General features: G+C 41.3%; 4 protein-coding genes across 5 annotated transcripts in view; 2 read left to right on the forward strand and 2 right to left on the reverse strand.

The window, feature by feature from the left end:
* LOC134189058 (protein C12orf4 homolog) overlaps positions 1–8,752 on the forward strand; it is a 13,522-nt gene extending 4,770 nt beyond the window's left edge. The window contains exons 6-12 of the mRNA XM_062657290.1: positions 3,280–3,364; positions 3,515–3,639; positions 4,013–4,243; positions 7,057–7,259; positions 8,297–8,354; positions 8,415–8,482; positions 8,542–8,752. Of these exons, the coding sequence (XP_062513274.1) occupies positions 3,280–3,364; positions 3,515–3,639; positions 4,013–4,243; positions 7,057–7,259; positions 8,297–8,354; positions 8,415–8,482; positions 8,542–8,658 (887 nt within the window). The 3' untranslated portion in view covers positions 8,659–8,752. The remainder of the gene's footprint in view (positions 1–3,279; positions 3,365–3,514; positions 3,640–4,012; positions 4,244–7,056; positions 7,260–8,296; positions 8,355–8,414; positions 8,483–8,541) is intronic.
* LOC134189060 (uncharacterized) lies at positions 530–1,299 on the reverse strand. Its single transcript, XM_062657291.1, has one exon. The coding sequence runs from the start codon at positions 1,246–1,248 to the stop codon at positions 682–684; it is 567 nt and encodes a 188-aa protein (XP_062513275.1). The 5' UTR covers positions 1,249–1,299; the 3' UTR covers positions 530–681.
* Positions 8,753–10,507: 1,755 nt separating the features above from the next.
* The window catches only part of LOC134188925 (uncharacterized), a 22,421-nt gene continuing 15,428 nt past the window's right edge, over positions 10,508–17,500 (forward strand). The window contains exons 1-7 of one of the 2 annotated variants that reach the window (XR_009971406.1): positions 10,508–10,727; positions 13,624–13,772; positions 13,866–14,059; positions 15,571–15,752; positions 15,982–16,430; positions 16,492–16,594; positions 17,482–17,500. The exon at positions 17,482–17,500 is cut by the window's right edge and continues 118 nt beyond it. Coding sequence is in view for 1 of the 2 variants with exons in the window: in XM_062657136.1 (XP_062513120.1) it covers positions 10,580–10,727; positions 13,624–13,772; positions 13,866–14,059; positions 15,571–15,752; positions 15,982–16,430; positions 16,492–16,594; positions 17,482–17,500 (1,244 nt within the window). In the remaining variant the exon portion in view is untranslated. The remainder of the gene's footprint in view (positions 10,728–13,623; positions 13,773–13,865; positions 14,060–15,570; positions 15,753–15,981; positions 16,431–16,491; positions 16,595–17,481) is intronic. The other variant, XM_062657136.1, reaches the window with a different exon arrangement.
* Positions 11,439–13,300, reverse strand: LOC134188927 (uncharacterized). The gene is made up of 4 exons (XM_062657139.1): positions 12,988–13,300; positions 12,645–12,934; positions 11,957–12,179; positions 11,439–11,875 (listed from the first exon to the last, which is right to left on the reverse strand). Exons 1-4 carry the CDS (start codon positions 13,043–13,045, stop codon positions 11,526–11,528), a joined length of 921 nt encoding a protein of 306 aa, XP_062513123.1. The 5' UTR covers positions 13,046–13,300; the 3' UTR covers positions 11,439–11,525.

The raw sequence follows: 17,500 nt of genomic DNA on the forward strand, positions 1-17,500 counted from the left end.
CATGTTTGGGTGTCCATCTTCATCTACAAATAACAGGGACAGATGATGTAGAAATTGGTGGGCTTTCCATTCCCAGCGGCCGTAATGCTAAAAACCAGAGGGATGCAATTGGATGCATTTCCCATAGCATCCATCTCTTTTGCTCTATTTTTTCGTCTTCTGTGACTCTCTTTTGGCAGCAGCGGCTGTCTGTCTGTCTGTCTGTGTGTGCACATGTGTGTGTGTGTGTGTGTGTGTGTGTGTGTGTGTGTGTGTGTGTGTTGTGTGTGTGTGTGTGTGCGTGTGTCTGTCTGTCTGTCTGTCTGTCTGTCTGTTTGCCTGTTTTCCTGCTTGTCTCTCTGTCTCTCTGTCTGTCTATCTGTTTGTCTGTTTGTCTCTCTGTCTCTCTGTCTGTCTCTTTGTCTGTCTGTCAGTTTGTCTCTGTCTGTCTGTCTGTCTGTCTATCTGTCTGTAACTGTGTCTGCCTGTTTGTGTGTCTCTTTGTCTGTCTGTCGGTTTGTCTTTCTGTCTGTCTGTCTATCTGTCTGTCAAATTTTCATATATTTTATACATCAAAGCTAATACAGGTGAAACTAAAGTAACAGCTAATGAACAACAAGTGTCACAACTACAATTACAATTACACAAATAACAATTAGCATTAAAAAGCTCCCCTACGGAGCCTACAAACCGAAATTTAGTTTACTGAATTGAAAGTTGAACAACATCTAAACTCTGGTCAGTATTCTGTCCATATGTTACTCTGATCATCTTTCTAGCCAACACCGAGGCATTGCAACGCTGAAGTTGTACTGACAAGCGTCTTCTCCAATGTGTTTTAAAATCTGAGGGATTGTTTTTTCCTTCTTCATCTCTATATAGTTTGGAAAGTTTATTGAGGAACGTTGATGCTTCTTCTCCCCACCCACCAAAGTGCTCGAAAACTAGTGGAATAAGGGTAGGAGTGTACCCTCCAGGCAACTGCTCTTGAGAATATTTGCTATGTTTGATGTCTTCTCTTCTTCTTGCTGCAGCTCCATCCGTAGTTGCTGCACTTCGCAGAATGTCCTGGCTCCAGGGGTGAGCAAGGGCCACATCAAGCTCGACATTTCCCCCACATGTTGAGTCAAACACAACAATGTCTGCTCTATTGTTGGATGTTGTATATCTATCTTTTGGTTCAATTTGATGCTGGCATTGTAGACTGCTCATGCATTCAGACCAGCACAAAACAACAGAATTGTGAGACCAAACTGGGCCTCCACCCATTTTGCATGTTAGTAAATGGTACCCTTCAACATCTAGTGACTTTCCACATTCACATTTAGTAGCCCAAGGTGGTAAAGACAAAGGTAGACCCAATCTGAGAGAAGCCGCCAAGACAAAATTGCCAGATGAAAGTGCAAACTTCTCTGAAGATGGAATGGAATCTAACCATGCTCCTGCTCCTTTACCTCTAATTGAACGCAATCGTGCTGCATCTCGGTTAGAACCAGTTTCAATCAACTGATCTGCTTTCAATTGTACAAATTCTGTTGTTAGACGATGTTGCAACTTTTTTGTGTTAGGCAACAAATCCGACAACGTAGAAATATCTTTGAGATGGTGTTCTAAAGTTAGCCCAATATCACTCGCATGATTAGATGATGTCACTAGAGAGTTGACTTGATCTTGAAGAGCAGGAAAGCGATCAGGCAATAACTTAAGAGAATGTGCCCAGCTGGCAACAAAAGCAAAGGGTGCCACTTCGTTTAGGGAAGTCATACCAAAACCTCCTAGTCTTACTGGCAACGTTGCTTGCTTCCACATATTTCCACTGATGTCAACATTTCCTAGCAAACAAGAGAAGGTAGATTTTGTTTGCTTGTCGTGGATAGTAGCTGCCTGTGCCAGTGTTTCTGGACACGTTCCTCTTGCTAAGTGATTTAGCCGTGTGGTATGACAGTATCTAAGAAGCAACATGGATGCTTGCACATTATCCAAGTCGACAAGCTGTCTACAAAGATCATTCCCTTTTTCTGCAATAGTGGAACATGCTCGTGCAACATATTCACGTTTCCCAATTGGTGTTCCTAGTATCACAATGCCTTCACTCGAAACAGGTATGGTATATTCAGAAGAGAAGGTGTCTTCTTTGTCGTATGAACAGTATATTTCACATTTTGTTTCCTGTATTTCCAATCCTATTTTGAAAAATTCAGGTTGAAGAGTGGAAAAAGCATCAAGGACATGTTTTGCTGGTCCAACTAAGAAAACATCATCAAGATAAGCTAGCACTCTTATTGCTTGGAAATTGCTTTGCAAATCAACCAGGGTTTGTTGTATGCCTAAAGAAAACAGAACCGGTCCTAGAGGATCTCCCTGATGGATGCCTTCTTGAGATGACAAAATAACAGGGACGTTGTTCTGTAGGAAGACCAGAGGACCAAACCCAAAATACATTTGCATGACATGATTTGTCAAGATAGGAAAAGATTTCATCACTTGTTGCAGCAAATGGGAGCGGTGGATTGAATTAAAGGCATTTTTAGCATCAGTCTTCAGAACAATCCAGTCATTGTTGGCTTCTAGTAGAAGCTGGATATGGTGTAAAAGAAGATCTGTTCCTCCCTCTGTTGACACTCCATGCTGCAGAGGAGAAAAGAAATTCGAAAATTCACTTTTCATCTGTGCACAAATACATTTTGCAGTAATTCTTCTGAACACTTCTCCAATAGCTATTGGTCGAACGTCTCCTGAGGCTTTGGGCAAAGCAATCAGCCGTGCTGAGGACAACAACCTGGCAATTGAAACAGGGACTGATCCATTGGCAATACAAGAAAAAGCAAAATGCAACTGTTCAGCAGAAACTGTGTCGAAAGCAATAACTTTTAGGTGTTCATATCGCCATCCTGATGGGCCGTCTGTCTATCTGTCTGTCTGTCTATCTGTCTGTAACTGTCTGTCTGTCTGTCTCTGTCTCTCTGTCTCTGTCTCTCTGTCTCTGTCTCTCTGTCTCTCTCTGTCCGTCTGTTTGTTTGTCTGTCTGTCTGTTTGTCTGTCTGCTTGTCTACCTCTCTCTGTCTGTCTGTCTGTCTGTCTGTCTGTCTGTCTGTCTGTCTGTCTGTCTGTCTGTCTGTCTCTTTGTCTGTTTGTCTGTCTGCTTGTTTGCCTCTCTGTCAGTCTGTTTGTCACTGTCTGTTTGTCTCTCTGTCTCTTTGTCTGTCTGTTTACCTGTTTACACATGCAACGAGACAATCATATTTCAAAGTTTCAAGAGACAGACTGAGAGTATTGATATAATTTATGTGTCATTTTTAGGAACACAATTGAAGACAATACACAACCTCAGATTGCTCTCTTGTGATGTCCTGGATTTGTGCAGACACAAGGTGTCAACTGGAAGGTATACAACGATTACACGAATTATTAATGTAATAGTGTCCTACATAGTCAGGTAGCTACAGTAGAGTATACTTCAGATGCTTGTGAGCAACATGTTTAGCATTTTTGGTGGACATTTGTATGTGTGTTGGTTATGTTTGCCGCTTTATAGCCTGGCTTTCGGAACACCTGATCCACAAAGACTTCAAATGGCTATGTCTCTGTATTCTACATCACTCAGTGGCTTGGTCCTGCTTGTTGACAATCGGATTAGTTCATATTCTGGAATTAAGAAGCGTAAGCTTGTGTACATCTGTATGACACACACACACACACACACACACACACACACACACACACACACACACACACACACACACACACACACACACACACACACACACACACACACACACACACACACACACACACACACACACACACACACACGAATGCACACACACACACACACACACACACACACACACACACACACACACACACACACACACACACACACACACACACACACACACACACACACACACACACACACACACACACACACACACACACACACACACACACACACACACACACACACACACACACACACACACACACACACACACACACACACACACACACACATCACTTGCTTTTTCTCTAGAGTTTGCAGCTGTTTGTGAGCAGTCTACCGACTTTCACTTTCCGTCTCTCAACGATCAGCTGGAAAAAATACGCATCGATGTTCGAAAGGGAAAGCAGCAGCAAGAGGAGCGCAAGAAAGCGGCAGCAGAAGAGATGGACGAGGTAGTTGAGGCTACAGATATGGCATTTGGCATGCCAGCCTCACCAAAGAGAACAGGATCTGAACAAGATGGTCCTTTGATGAGTCCAGGTGTGGCTTAATTGTATTGGTTGCTTAAGCTATTGAATATATTTTGTTACCAGGAAACAGATGCATTGTGTATATAATTGCTCTGCATGTTGTGAAGTTAGTTAGCACACTACCATGTTTGGCCTGAATCATAGTTAGCTTAGGCAATTGTTTAAATGTGTCTGTCTGTCTGTCTCTGTCTGTCTGTCTGTCTGTCTGTCTGTCTGTCTGTCTGTCTGTCTGTCTGTCTGTCTCTGTCTGTCTGTTTGTCTGTCTTCATTTATTTCAATACGTTTTAAGCACAATCACAAACACTAAATATATAATAATCCTTGTGAAAATGTCTCTGTCTCAAACTTAAGAAAGACTAAAACTGCCTATGCCATATACTTCAAACACAAAATAGTCTTAATTAGCTACCTTTTTGCCTGCTTGTCTGCCTGTCTTCCTGTCTTCTGTCTGTCTGTCTGTCTGTCTGTCTGTCTGTCTGTCTGTCTGTCTTCATTTATTTCAATACGTTTTAAGCACAATTTCAAACACTAAATATATAATAATCCTTGTGACAATGTCTCTGTCTCAAACGTAAGAAAGACTAAAACTGCCTATGCCATATACTTCAAACGCAAAATTGTCTTAATTAGCTACCTTTTTGCCTGCCTGTCTGTCTGTCTGTCTGCCTGTCTTCTGTCTGTCTGTCTGCCTGTCTGTCTGTCTGTCAGTCCATCTGTCTGTTTGTTTACTTGTGTGTCTTTCTTTTCTTTCTTTCTGTCTGTCTGTCTGCCTGTCTGTCCATCTGTCTGTCTGTTTACTTGTGTGTCTTTCTTTTCTTTCTGTCTGTCTGTCTGTCTGTCTGTCTGTCTGTCTGTCTGTCTGTCAGTCCATCTGTCTGTCTGTTTACTTGTGTGTCTTTCTTTTCTTTCTGTCTGTCTGCCTGTCTGTCTGTCTGTCTGCCTGTCTGTCTGTCTGTCTGCCTGTCTGTCTTTCTGTTTGTCTAATATTTGTTTAGTTTTTGCCCATGAATTGTCTACGTGTTATTTCCCATCATTCGTAACCTCTCGGTAAACCAATTTACTAATTAACTTAATAAATTTTAATCATCATTTCAATAGCATGTCTGTATGTGTACTACACTACATTCATACTTAGGAGCACCTGCTTACAATTACCTAACATGAATATACTAACACTAACATGCTAAAGCCTAAACCCTTGACTGCTATGCAGTTGTTCTCTTGCTCATTAGTTCTACACCAGTTAGACATTGACTGTAACTGTTTTCTCACTAATCATTACTGTAACGTAGGACCTCCGCAGAGTAGGTAATACCACCCATATCCATCTATTGACCCACCCACATTTGGCTAGTCGTTGAGTTGTTGCAGTGTTACTGTAACCCTAGCACTTGTTTGTCTTGGGTTAATAACGTTCTGTTGTTGGTTGGAAATATGAACACTTTGACAATATTTATGATTGTTGGTATGGAGCAGTAACCACTCACATGGCAGTGTTTCCACTGGACGATTGCCAACTAGCCAAATGCTACAAATGAAAGTTGCTGGCGATTTGGCTTGCGGTTACAGTGTATCATGTGCGCCTTCCTCGAGATCAGATCTTGCAAGCACAGTCGCTAAAGTGCGTTAAGAATGGCAATTAGTACAACGCATTGGAGCTCCAAGGAGTAGGAGGCCAATCTATTGTGCGTGCTCTGTTTACATCGTATCCTGTACGTAGCGGAGGGTGCACTCTGTGCATACGACTTCCATAAGCATCGAGACGCTTTTACATTTTTGGCACAAAAGCTAAGAAAGATGACACTAAACGCTGAGAGTCTATGTAGACTTTGGCATTCCAATGTCACATGAGCATGACATGTGTCACATTAGTACTGCATTGGTTGTGACAATTGAGAAATGCTGTCTGTCTGTCTGATCAGGTTAAACATGAATCGATAGTAGTTGTCTTCTAGATTATCAGCTGTTTGACGTTTGAGCGATTTTTCTTGGCTCTGAAATACAGTACCAGTCAAAAAGGATTACTCACTCGTAATTGCTGATTTAGACTGAATTCAATAATTTGTCATTACTGGAGCTGCATGATGAGGAATCGCATTGGTGACATTGCGTTGGTCAACGAGTGGTTAATTAGATGCTGTAGAGTACATGTGCATTTTTGAAATTTGCTAGTTCCAATAATCTACGAGTTTGAACTAGGTCATGGTGACGTACATCACACTTATGCATAACAATGCTCCCGCTCATCGGGCAGTGTTTAAAAATGGCTCCAGCAGAATGGCTACAGCTCTCTTAGTTCCTGGCCAGCTCAATCACCAGATCTTAATCCAATTGAGCACATATTGGATTATCTTGCACGTGTTGCTTAGCAGCAGTTGCCACGGAACACGTCAGAGCTGTGGCAATGCTTGAAGACAGCATGGAATAATGTGCTACAAGAAAGAACACAAACCCTTGTTGATAGCATGATTACAAGAGTAAACAATGTCATAGATGCTAGAGGAGGTTACAAATATACTGAATCAATGTAACACTAATTTTGTTAGGATAATTGTAATTTTACATGCTACATGTGTAAATGCCAATTTGGGTAATCCTTTTTGATCGGTACTGTATAGTACTTGCCTACTAACAAACAAACTCCTTTAGCCAAGTGGCTACTAATAGAATATTTACAGCGGAAACACTGCATGCTGTTTACTTGAAAAGTTAGAACAACTGACAATGAAATAAGCATTTGTTTCTATTTAGAAATCGGCTTTTTGTCTCTCTAATTCGTTTCTGTAGAGATTTACGTGCTTATTGCTGATCTGTTGTCTTCAGGTGACTACTACATAACTAAGCATTCAAATTTGGCCGAGGTGCACGTTGTGTTTCATCTTGTTGTTGATGATTCCATTCGCCAGTCGACTATGAACTCGAGGCATCGCTGTCTAAGCGGTTTACGGAGCTTGCTACATACTGCAAGTCGCTGCGATATCAAGACTCTAACGATTCCGCTTCTGTTTGTGTACGAAATGTCCGAGGTTAGTGCTCTGTGTCCGTCCAGTGTTTCTCGCATATTGAACGTGCAGTTGGATTTTAAGTTGTTTTGTTATTGTGGATCCACTGTTATGCACATCTTGAATACTCATTTTTGGGCCGTGCAACATTAATTACTTATTGATCATCAGAATTTCTAACAAGATTTGGACAGATGGATGGACGGGTTTTATTTTTATTTTTATTTTTTATTTTTATTTATTATTTTTATTTTTATTTTTATTTTTATTTTCAATTTTTTATTTTTTTTAATTTTGTTGTGCTCAACCAGATCAGTCTGGTTTGTGAAGTCTATTACAAGTACCGGAAGCAAACCCTGCTTCAGAAGTACTTAGACCATCACGGCTGTCTAGAAAGAAGACATGACTTTACGAAGGATCCGAGTAGATCCCAGAAGCACTGTTTTCTGTAAGTGCTGCAGGTTGTGATGACCTGGAATAATGTCCAGCCACCGTGTAATACCTGCATGCACTGTGCCCAAAGCTCAATTTTTTTGTATGTTTAATTGATACACGTACATGTATCAATTACCTGGCCTGGGTTGATTTGTATTTGTTATTTTTTCCTTTTTGTCTATTTTTTATTTCATTATTTATTTTATTTTTATTTTTTATTTTATTTTATATTTTTATTTTTTATTTTTTCTTATGTTTAATTGATACATGTACATGTATGTCTGCCTGAATTGATTTTTATTGTATTTTTATTTTTTTATTTTTGTTCTATTTTTTAATTTTGTTATTTTATTTTTTATTTATTTCTTTTTTTATTTTAATTTCTATCTTTTTATGTTTAATTGATACATGTACATGTATGTTTGCCTGGGTTGATTTTTATTTTATTTCTTATATTCTTTCTTCTTTTTCTATTTTTTATTTTCTAATTTATATATATATATATATGTTTTATTTTAAATTTAAGTTTTATTTTTAACTTTTTATGTGTAATTATGAGTATAATTAATTTGCTTGGCTTTGTCATAACGTTTAGTGCCATTAAACATGATCTAATGCCTATGCAGGAAATGACTGTGAATTGGTGTCTTCGAAGAGCCGAGCTCATTTTCAAGTGCGTCAAAGGTTTGCATAGTCAACACTCATTAAATACTCAAACAGTCGCAACATGTTTTCACTACACAGGCTACATGATTGAATGCTCTACATGGGCAGGGAATGAACCGATTACGATTCAGTTTCTTGTCCCACAGGTAAGTACATCAGTTGTGAGAAACATCACACAACCTACTGACGGGATCATGTGCGTTAGGACTTGTCTCAGGATCTTTTTGAGCAGTTCAGTGCGATGGTTCCAAATATTTTCCAACTCTCGAATCCTCTCAACCTTGGCGGTAAACGTAATCGGACGTATAGTGCATACGCGTGATCTTGTGACTCTCGGTATGCGTCTAACTGCCTACTTTGTGTATCCAAATTTTGCCTTGTTTTTCAAATCTATTTATATCTAAATTGTTCTGTGATGTTGTGATACTTACAGTGAGATTATTTAGTTAAAAGGGGAGGCGTGTAGTACGGTGGGTGTTAGCGTTTGTTTGAGTCTGTTGTGTGTAGGACGGTAACAAGGTAGGCAGGCTTATACTGTGACGCAAGTTTGGGAGTACACAGCCTAATCTGCTAGAAAAATTGATATCAATGCAGTTTTAGTTTTGCATACTGTGATGCAAGTTTAGGGGCACACAACCTAATTTGCCAGAAAAATTGATATTAATGAAGTTGATAGTTTTGCATTGAATGGAGGGTATGCATTATGTTTGACCCTAAATTGAGCTGTAGCTGATGGCTAAGAACCACATCGTTGCAACTTGTAAGAAAAATGTGTTTTATAGTGTATGACTTGGCACACCCAAATCTTTGGAAAAGTCGTACTTCTTCAGGGGGTGATTGTATGCTCACCGGCGTAGCGTGGTCTTCACGTTTGGGGGCTGGTCAATCACACTGCAAAGCCACGCCCATTTTGTTCCTTTTTACATCCACAGTACATGTATGAATGTCCACCATTGCCAGGACAGTGTGATGGACAAAGATTCATCTCACTGTTTGGTAACTTGAGGTAAACATGGCCCTATTGCTTGACACACCTACAAAGATTGGGGAGGCTTAGCCCCTTCTATCCTCCCAGCGCTATGCCAGTGGTATGCCCCTGATGTAGAGCTACAGTGGTTGCTGTATGTTGGCATGTAACTCTACAGGATATTCAGCTGTGTGCCTATTTGAGTTAATTAATACAATATGGATCTGTTACAGCAGCATTCTTTACATTTAGGAGTCTAAATCTGCTAACATCAATCTAGTTGCATCTGGAACGTTGGACCCATGGCAAGCATTTCAGTAGTTACAGCTTCTACATCTGGTGCACCGTGAAAATATTGCATGCAGATTGGTCGTCTGCAGAGGTGAGACCAGACCTCTGACTGAAGTGGGTTGGTTTGTACACACACACACACACACACACACACACACACACGCACACACACACACACACACACACACACACACACACACACACACACGATAGGTACGTGCCTGATGGGGGAGGTTTGCGAGTGATGTGGGCGGTTTGCGAGTGATGTGGGCTCTGACACGAAACTGTATATGTAGTTTGTATCACCTTAACATCATTGCATCACACTAAATCACTGTTGCTGTGTTTTGCAATAGCCGGAATGCTTTCCCTTAACTGCTCAATGATTGAAAGCAAAGTGGGAAGCTAGGTAGTGCAGACATACATTAGGATGAATCTCAAACTATTTCAATTGTGGGCGAGATGTAAGTTTTCAATTGAAGGGGTCAGTGGTCTGGAGGCAAAAATGTTATAATACTTACTATGTACGTTACTCTGGACACTCATAGAGGGCTTACAGTAACGTCCGGCAATCAGACATTATCCAAACAAACTGGCCTTACTGCCAAACACATGGTAATTTGACCAGACATTTATCCAGACAACATGTACACCTCTGGTATGGAAGCAGGGTTTCAGATGACTACAGGTGTTATTGTGTAGAGGTAGCCCACACCCTATGGGAAGACATTTCACACCAAAAACCTTTATCCTTGTTACTCAGGGCCCGGATATCCGGACTAAGAGTATACTAGTTGTCCAACGTGCAACTGTAGGACTGTATTTATATTCGATTAGCGCAGATGCAATGAAGCTATTTCGACCAATAGACGAGAAGTGGTATCATTACCGACCAATAGACGACTGTGGTGTCATCATAAGGCTCCACCTCTCTTTGTTTGGTAGCTGCTAATGAGAATTCGGTCATCGGGCGTCCATCCTGTACATGGTTTTTAGTCATTTGCTTTACCTAAGGGTCGTCTTAGTCGTTTTGGTGTCGTCTTACAGAAATTTGGCACTCCACGGGAATTTGCAAAGCGGAACGTGCATTGTCCATGACAGCGTGTCTGTTTGTCGGACGAAGCGATGGACCTGTAAGTATGCAAGTCTGGAGACGTGGCTTTGTATCTTCGTTTAGCTAGAAGAATGCATTGGGAACCTTAGCTGAGACGAGTGGGTTGGGCTAAAACCTCAGTATACAAAACAGATCACGTGATGAGATATATGGTTACATACACAGCTGAGGGTTTAGCACTGTACTGTGCTTCTCTGTTTTTTAGGTCTGAGTTTAGCCTATATCCTAACACTAATTGCTCTGGGTAGCAGAGGTTGTTTAAGTTAGTTAATTGGTCTTAATTTCTGACTTGTTAATAAGCCTACATACAAACCTATTAGGTAACAAGAGATTTGCTAAAAGTTTGTCATTCATTAGTACTTAGGATAATAGATATTCCAAATGTTGATGTGTACTCAATTATGATGATTGTGACACTCACTGATCTGAAGATGAATCACATGCAGAAGCAAAATTAGCTACTTACACATACTAATCACACACACACACACACACACACACACACACACACACACACACACACACACACACACACACACACACACACACACACACACACACACACACACACACACACACACACACACACACACACACACACACACACACACACACACACATACACGCACGCACGCACACACACACACACACACACACACACACACACACACACACACACACACACACACACACACACACACACACATCCAAGTTGTCTGACAAATGTGTATACATTTTAAGTTTGCAATTGATTTCATAAAGCGTTGCTCACTGGCATGCGATGGTGTACAATCGTTACTAGGCGGCTAATAACGTTTCAAATGTTAATTCCAGCACAGCATTTACAAAAGAGTTTGGTTTCTACGAGAGCTGTCTCGGACGAATTGACGGCCACCTTTAGCTCGGCAGCCGTAACAATGTCTTGGTCAAATAGTTTAATGAGGCTTGTTTCGGATCGCAGTCCGTACAGCTTGATTTGTATATTGCTTTGTTGTTTGATGAGTGCCGATCTTTCGAGGTAGTATTCACCCGATGTCTGTCCGTCTGGTTTGTCATGGTCGTACGGGCCATCCCAGAGGTCTTTGTAGAAATCCGTGTCTGCGCCTGAACACATGTCGTTCATGCTGGTTTTGTGTTTTCCGTAATCGTCATCGTAGGTGGACACATCTAGACACAAAGTATTTTACAAAGAGTCGCATTGCATTACAGTGTGGTCATGTATGCAGAGAATTTTGTTTATGAACTGACGTCCTTGTAATTCTTTGATTGGTATTGTGCTCTCGTATAGTGGGGCTGACCGTTTTGTTTTGTGGGTGTGTGGTAGATTGATATCATTTGCTGTTGCGAACTGCGCGTCTCTTCTTAGTTGCATTTCTTCGACCATGCAGCTGAACTCTTTGTGGTGATCGTTGTTCTTTGTTTGTACTGCATCCAGCTGTGCTTGAGTGGCGCTGCTGCTGTCACAGAGAATCTAGGAAAGACGGTATAGTGTATGTATAATGGTCTTTTGATGATGGTCAACCACAGTGGGCAGAATTGCAGTATTGATATATAGATGGACACACACACACACACACACACACACACACACACACACACACACACACACACACACACACACACACACACACACACACACACACACACACACACACACACACACACACACACACACACACACACACACACACACACAGACAACACACACACACACACACACACACACACACACACACACACACACACACACACACACACACACACACACACACACACACACACACACACACACACACATACACACACGCACATACACACACATCGATAGGTGGCAGCAGGGAAAGTGAACATACCTTACATGGTCATTCTCAAAGCTTATGTATTACACTACTAACGTCTGTGTCTGCTTGTGTGTTTAACTCTTTGACTTACCAACCTGTTCATTGTCATCAGCTTCACCTTGCACGTCCCTTATTTCATGCAATATGTCAGTCATCTCCATCACAACTCCCTTAATGTTGTTACAGTCTGACTCGAGCGAATAGTAGGCTGTTGACCCAAACTGTGGACAAGACGATAGTATAGGTGTACACTCTTGAACTGCTGCACGACGACGTCGGCGTAGATCCAGCCCAGCATAGAACCCACCGCCACTCAGATCCATATTAGTGACTACACGTGATGCATCACGGTTGATTGTTGAACCAGGGTTAACACCAGTTTGTCCTAAACAAGAACAACTGATGTTACAATGTTTCGTTGAACTTTGCTATATGAACCTGTGGATAGAACGACATAGAGGAAAACCAGAAGTGAACAGTAGAGCATCATTTTCATGATAGATCGACGACTGCTGCGTTTCTAGTTGTAGTTGAGAGTCGTTAGCTCCTCCTAATTATGTTGTTTGTCGGTTGAGAATCGAATCAAATCGTGATGTGAAGGCAGAGAGGTTGATGAGTCACGTAGTCAGTGGGTTGTAGGAGTACTTAGTGGGCTGTTGTAGTAATCAGTGGGCTGCAGGATGTACGTATGGAGACAATGGTGGGAAACCAACTTTGAGGTGCCTCGGTTTGCCTAACTGATGATCTTCTCAATGTAAAGTGTGATGGTGTTAGTAGCTTAGGCGTGAAAATTTGTGGAAGCGCCACTAACAGGAGCATGACGTACTTTCTTATGCATCTACATCAACACAATCATCTGCTTGTAGTGATTGGTAGTGGGTGTGTGGCTTAGTTGCGGGTGTCACTTCCCTTGTAAGTGCAGACAATTAAAATAGGCTAGTGTAGTGGTTTGACAGTTAACTATCACTGCTTTAGTGGTAGTACATAAGGGGTGTTAATTGACCCAGACAACGAGCTCTAATCAGCACTTGCTGCAGCAAGAACCAACAGAAATGAGAGCCTCTTCTGTTGTAGCTTTACTAGTTCTTTGTGCTTGCACACTGCCTGGCGATGGCAACCCCGTTTCAGTCAACAATTTGCGACGTCTTCTGGACCTCGCTGGAGTATCTGATGATATAATCAACAAATTTCTTCCCAGTGATCTACAGCATCTTACGGTGGCTGTAAGTCGAATCTGGTTGCTTCTATTGTATCGTGGATGTAATTTTGTTGTTGTTGTTGTTGTTGTTGTGTGTGTTGTGTGTGTGTGTGTTTAGGAAATTATCAATAGTACGTTAGCTAACAATTTATTCAATGATGTACCGAAAACTTTTACTATCCCGAGCTTCGCATTTGCTGATGGCCAACTGAACTTCACTGGTGGAACGGTAACTATGCTGTGCAAGCCATCAAGAGATTGCCAAGCTGAGCTAGCGGGAACCGTGACAGTGGGATCGATTACAAAATTAAGGTCATTCTATTATTGTTGTGTGTGTGTGTGTGTGTGTGTGTGTGTGTGTGTGTGTGTGTGTGTGTGTGTGTGTGTGTGTGTGTGTGTGTGTGTGTGTGTGTGTGTGTGTGTGTGTTGACTGTGTGTGTGTGTGTGTGTGTGTGTGTGTGTGTCAGTGTGTGTGTGTGTGTGTGTGTGTGTGTGTGTGTGTGTGTGTCAGTGTGTGTCAGTGTGTGGTGTGTGTGTGTGTGTGTGTGTGTGTCAGTGTGTGTGTGTGTGTGTGTGTGTGTGTGTGTGTGTGTCAGTGTGTGTGTGTGTGTGTGTGTGTGGTGTGTGTGTGTGTGTGTGTGTGTGTGTGTGTGTGTGTGTGTGTGTGTGTTTGACGTCATTTGATTTACATATAAGTGTTAATTAATTAATACGAATGATTTAATCGTCCAGTTATGATCATACACAATACATCATGTCACGTACACATGCACCTTCATTGTAGTGGATAAGATAGCAATACTACTACTAGACACATTACCATTAATACATATTACACATAATGTACCATTTTATTTTATTTTATAAATCAACTACATATACAAAATAAAATTTATAAAATTTATTATTTTAATAAATAAAATTTAAAATACATACATATAAGGCCGCACTGAAAAAAATTGTCTGATTGGAGTAACCCGCCCTCCCCTGTTTGGAGGGCCGCTGAGTTTTTTTTAATATTTAAGTATGTTTTATGTTGGCCTGTGCATACCCGTGTTCAAGGGGCATGTGTTTTGAGAGATGGCAAGATTCTTTGTATGTCTGGCGACTTGTAGTCTTCGTGAGGTGTTGCAGGAGGTTGGATTTGGTGATCAAGTGGATGATGTACTCAGCATGCGAACTGTGACCAGACACTTTCTCCAAACAAGACGCTGCGTTAGATGATGATTAAAAAAATAAAATAAAAAGATAAAAAAAACTTTGCCCCCTCTCGTCTTTTTCTGCTGCATGTTACCCAATCAGACAATTTTTTGGTGCAGTTTAATATCAATGAAAAAATTTAAAAAATTAAATATATTAGCAATTATTATTTTACTAGGCATAAATATGTAGAGCAATTTTGGTTGCTATGGTAACACAGTAATTTGGGTATGAGATATATGTGGAGATAAATCGGTAATAAATTAGCTAGAAACATGTTTATATTCGAGCAAATCTGCTTGTTATGACAATGAAATTACGTAGAAATGCAATGATGTGTAAAGAACATTCAATTGTGTCAATTAAATTATTCAATTGTTTGTTATGCTATTATCATATTATTTAAAATATTTTTACTTGATAACAGATTTTGTTGCCATGGCAACAAGATTATTTAAAGCTACAATAATTTTGTTGGCATGGCAACAAAATTATTTAATTAGAACTTAATTTGAGGTAGACGGTGTTAGATTTGGTTGTCATGGCAACAGAACATGCTCCTAACTATATTGACTTTATTTGAATGTATGAATCTCGTTGTTTATTATTGGTGTATTGGTTAGGCTGTCGTTTACGATGCACACGGATGGAACATGGTCTGCGTCTACTGACCTGGAGGGAGGACCGTATTCATTCGGTGATATTAGTGTCGTGGAGACCTTCATCAACACTGAGCTGCCTTCATGGCTAGAATCTACGGCATCAGTGCTTACTTTGTGGAAGATCACCGAATTGGAAGTGCACTGTGAGTAGATATAGATGTTATTGCTTGTTGTGTCTGCTGTTACACATGCACACACACATACATACACACACACACACACACACACACACACACACACACACACACACACACACACACACACACACACACACACACCACACCACACACACACACACACACACCACACACACACACACACACACACACACACACACACACACACCACACCTCACTTGTGTATATTGTATAGTGAGTCGTGAAAAAGGCGCTGTCATATCGTCAGAGAATTCTCTGTATCTCTCAACTGCAAAAATCGTGATCACACTTGATAGATGGGATGTCATCTCCGATGTCCTCACAATTCATGACGTTCGACTCGAAGTCGACTACCTCAATCCAAAGTCGCCGACGGCAACCGAGAACACGCAGTCGCTCAGTGGAAGTCTCGAAGGGCATGCCAATTTGGCTGGCCTGCAGGCTTCAACTAAAGCTTCGTATCCCGTGGGCCCGGCCGAAATCGTCTTCTTTTATAACAAAACGCTGGACTTTGCCATCTTCAGTATCGGCCAGGCAAAACTCGTTTTGAATCCGCCAATTGGTGGAGCAACTTCGCTGCAGTGGAAGTTGACCGCTGACTGGGCATTTGGACCGGATGGAGGAGAAAGTAATTTTGATATCTTGATTACTAAAGTTGAGTCGGTATGTGTGTTGGATCTCTTGTATTGGTTTGTGTGTTTTCATGTGCGAAGTGTTGTTGTAGACGTCTGCTATTAAGGTGGAAGTTACTCAGAAGGCGAACGATGAACATCCGCTGTCTGTTAATACGATCTTTGGTAGCTTTATTCCTGGACTTAAAATACCAGGTATTATGGTTTATGTGTTGTATTTGTTCATTGCTGTAGTGTACGAGTTGTTGGGTTGGCGGTTGTGTGTGTGTGTGTGTGTGTGTGTGTGTGTGTGTGTGTGTGTGTGTGTGTGTGTGTGTGTGTGTGTGTGTGTGTGTGTGTGCCTGGATGTACGATGGCCGCACATGGACTGCTTTGCTCTTCCCGTTCTGCCTGACTTTCAGCTTCCATCCGACTTCTGTGGCCAATGTTTCTATCTCTACTTTTAACATCAGTTTTCCTCGACTGCAGAAGTTTACTCGTACGGCAACATGTTTCTCTTTGCAAGGCACCCACAGTGGACTTAGCTAGCTGTAACGACGTAAGCGCTTGCAACGTTGATGTATTTGCTCTGGTCCAGCTATCTTCTGAAGTCAGGACACTGGATCCAGATGAGGACTCATTTTCACGGGGACTGCTTTATGGCAAGAATTACAGTTTTCAACATACTAGCTACTTATGAACAAGAGTGTATGACATTCTCCTACAAGTTTTAACACGACCACCACAGATATTCAAGTCGTCAGCATTGTCGCCATCTTGCAACTGTGTCACGTGACATTGGAACAGAGAACTACAGTCTCATAGAGTAGATTTGTTATTTTTTAGATTCGAAGTTTCCTTGCTATAACTGCCATCATTTATTGAGATGGGCAGGTTCATGGTTCATGACATGTGTGTGTGTGTGTGTGTGTGTGTGTGTGTGTGTGTGCATGTGTGTGTGCATGTGTGTGTGTGTGTGTGTGCATGTGTGTGTGTGTGTGTGTGTGTGTGTGTGTGTGTGCGTGTGTGTGCGTGTGTGTGTGCATATGTCACAATCACTGCTATTTACCCCAACAAACAAACTACCTATTTGATTTCTATAGTACTCGGAACTTTTGGTCT

The sequence above is a fragment of the Corticium candelabrum genome, chromosome 13 (assembly GCF_963422355.1).
Source record: "Corticium candelabrum chromosome 13, ooCorCand1.1, whole genome shotgun sequence".
Taxonomy (NCBI): domain Eukaryota; kingdom Metazoa; phylum Porifera; class Homoscleromorpha; order Homosclerophorida; family Plakinidae; genus Corticium; species Corticium candelabrum.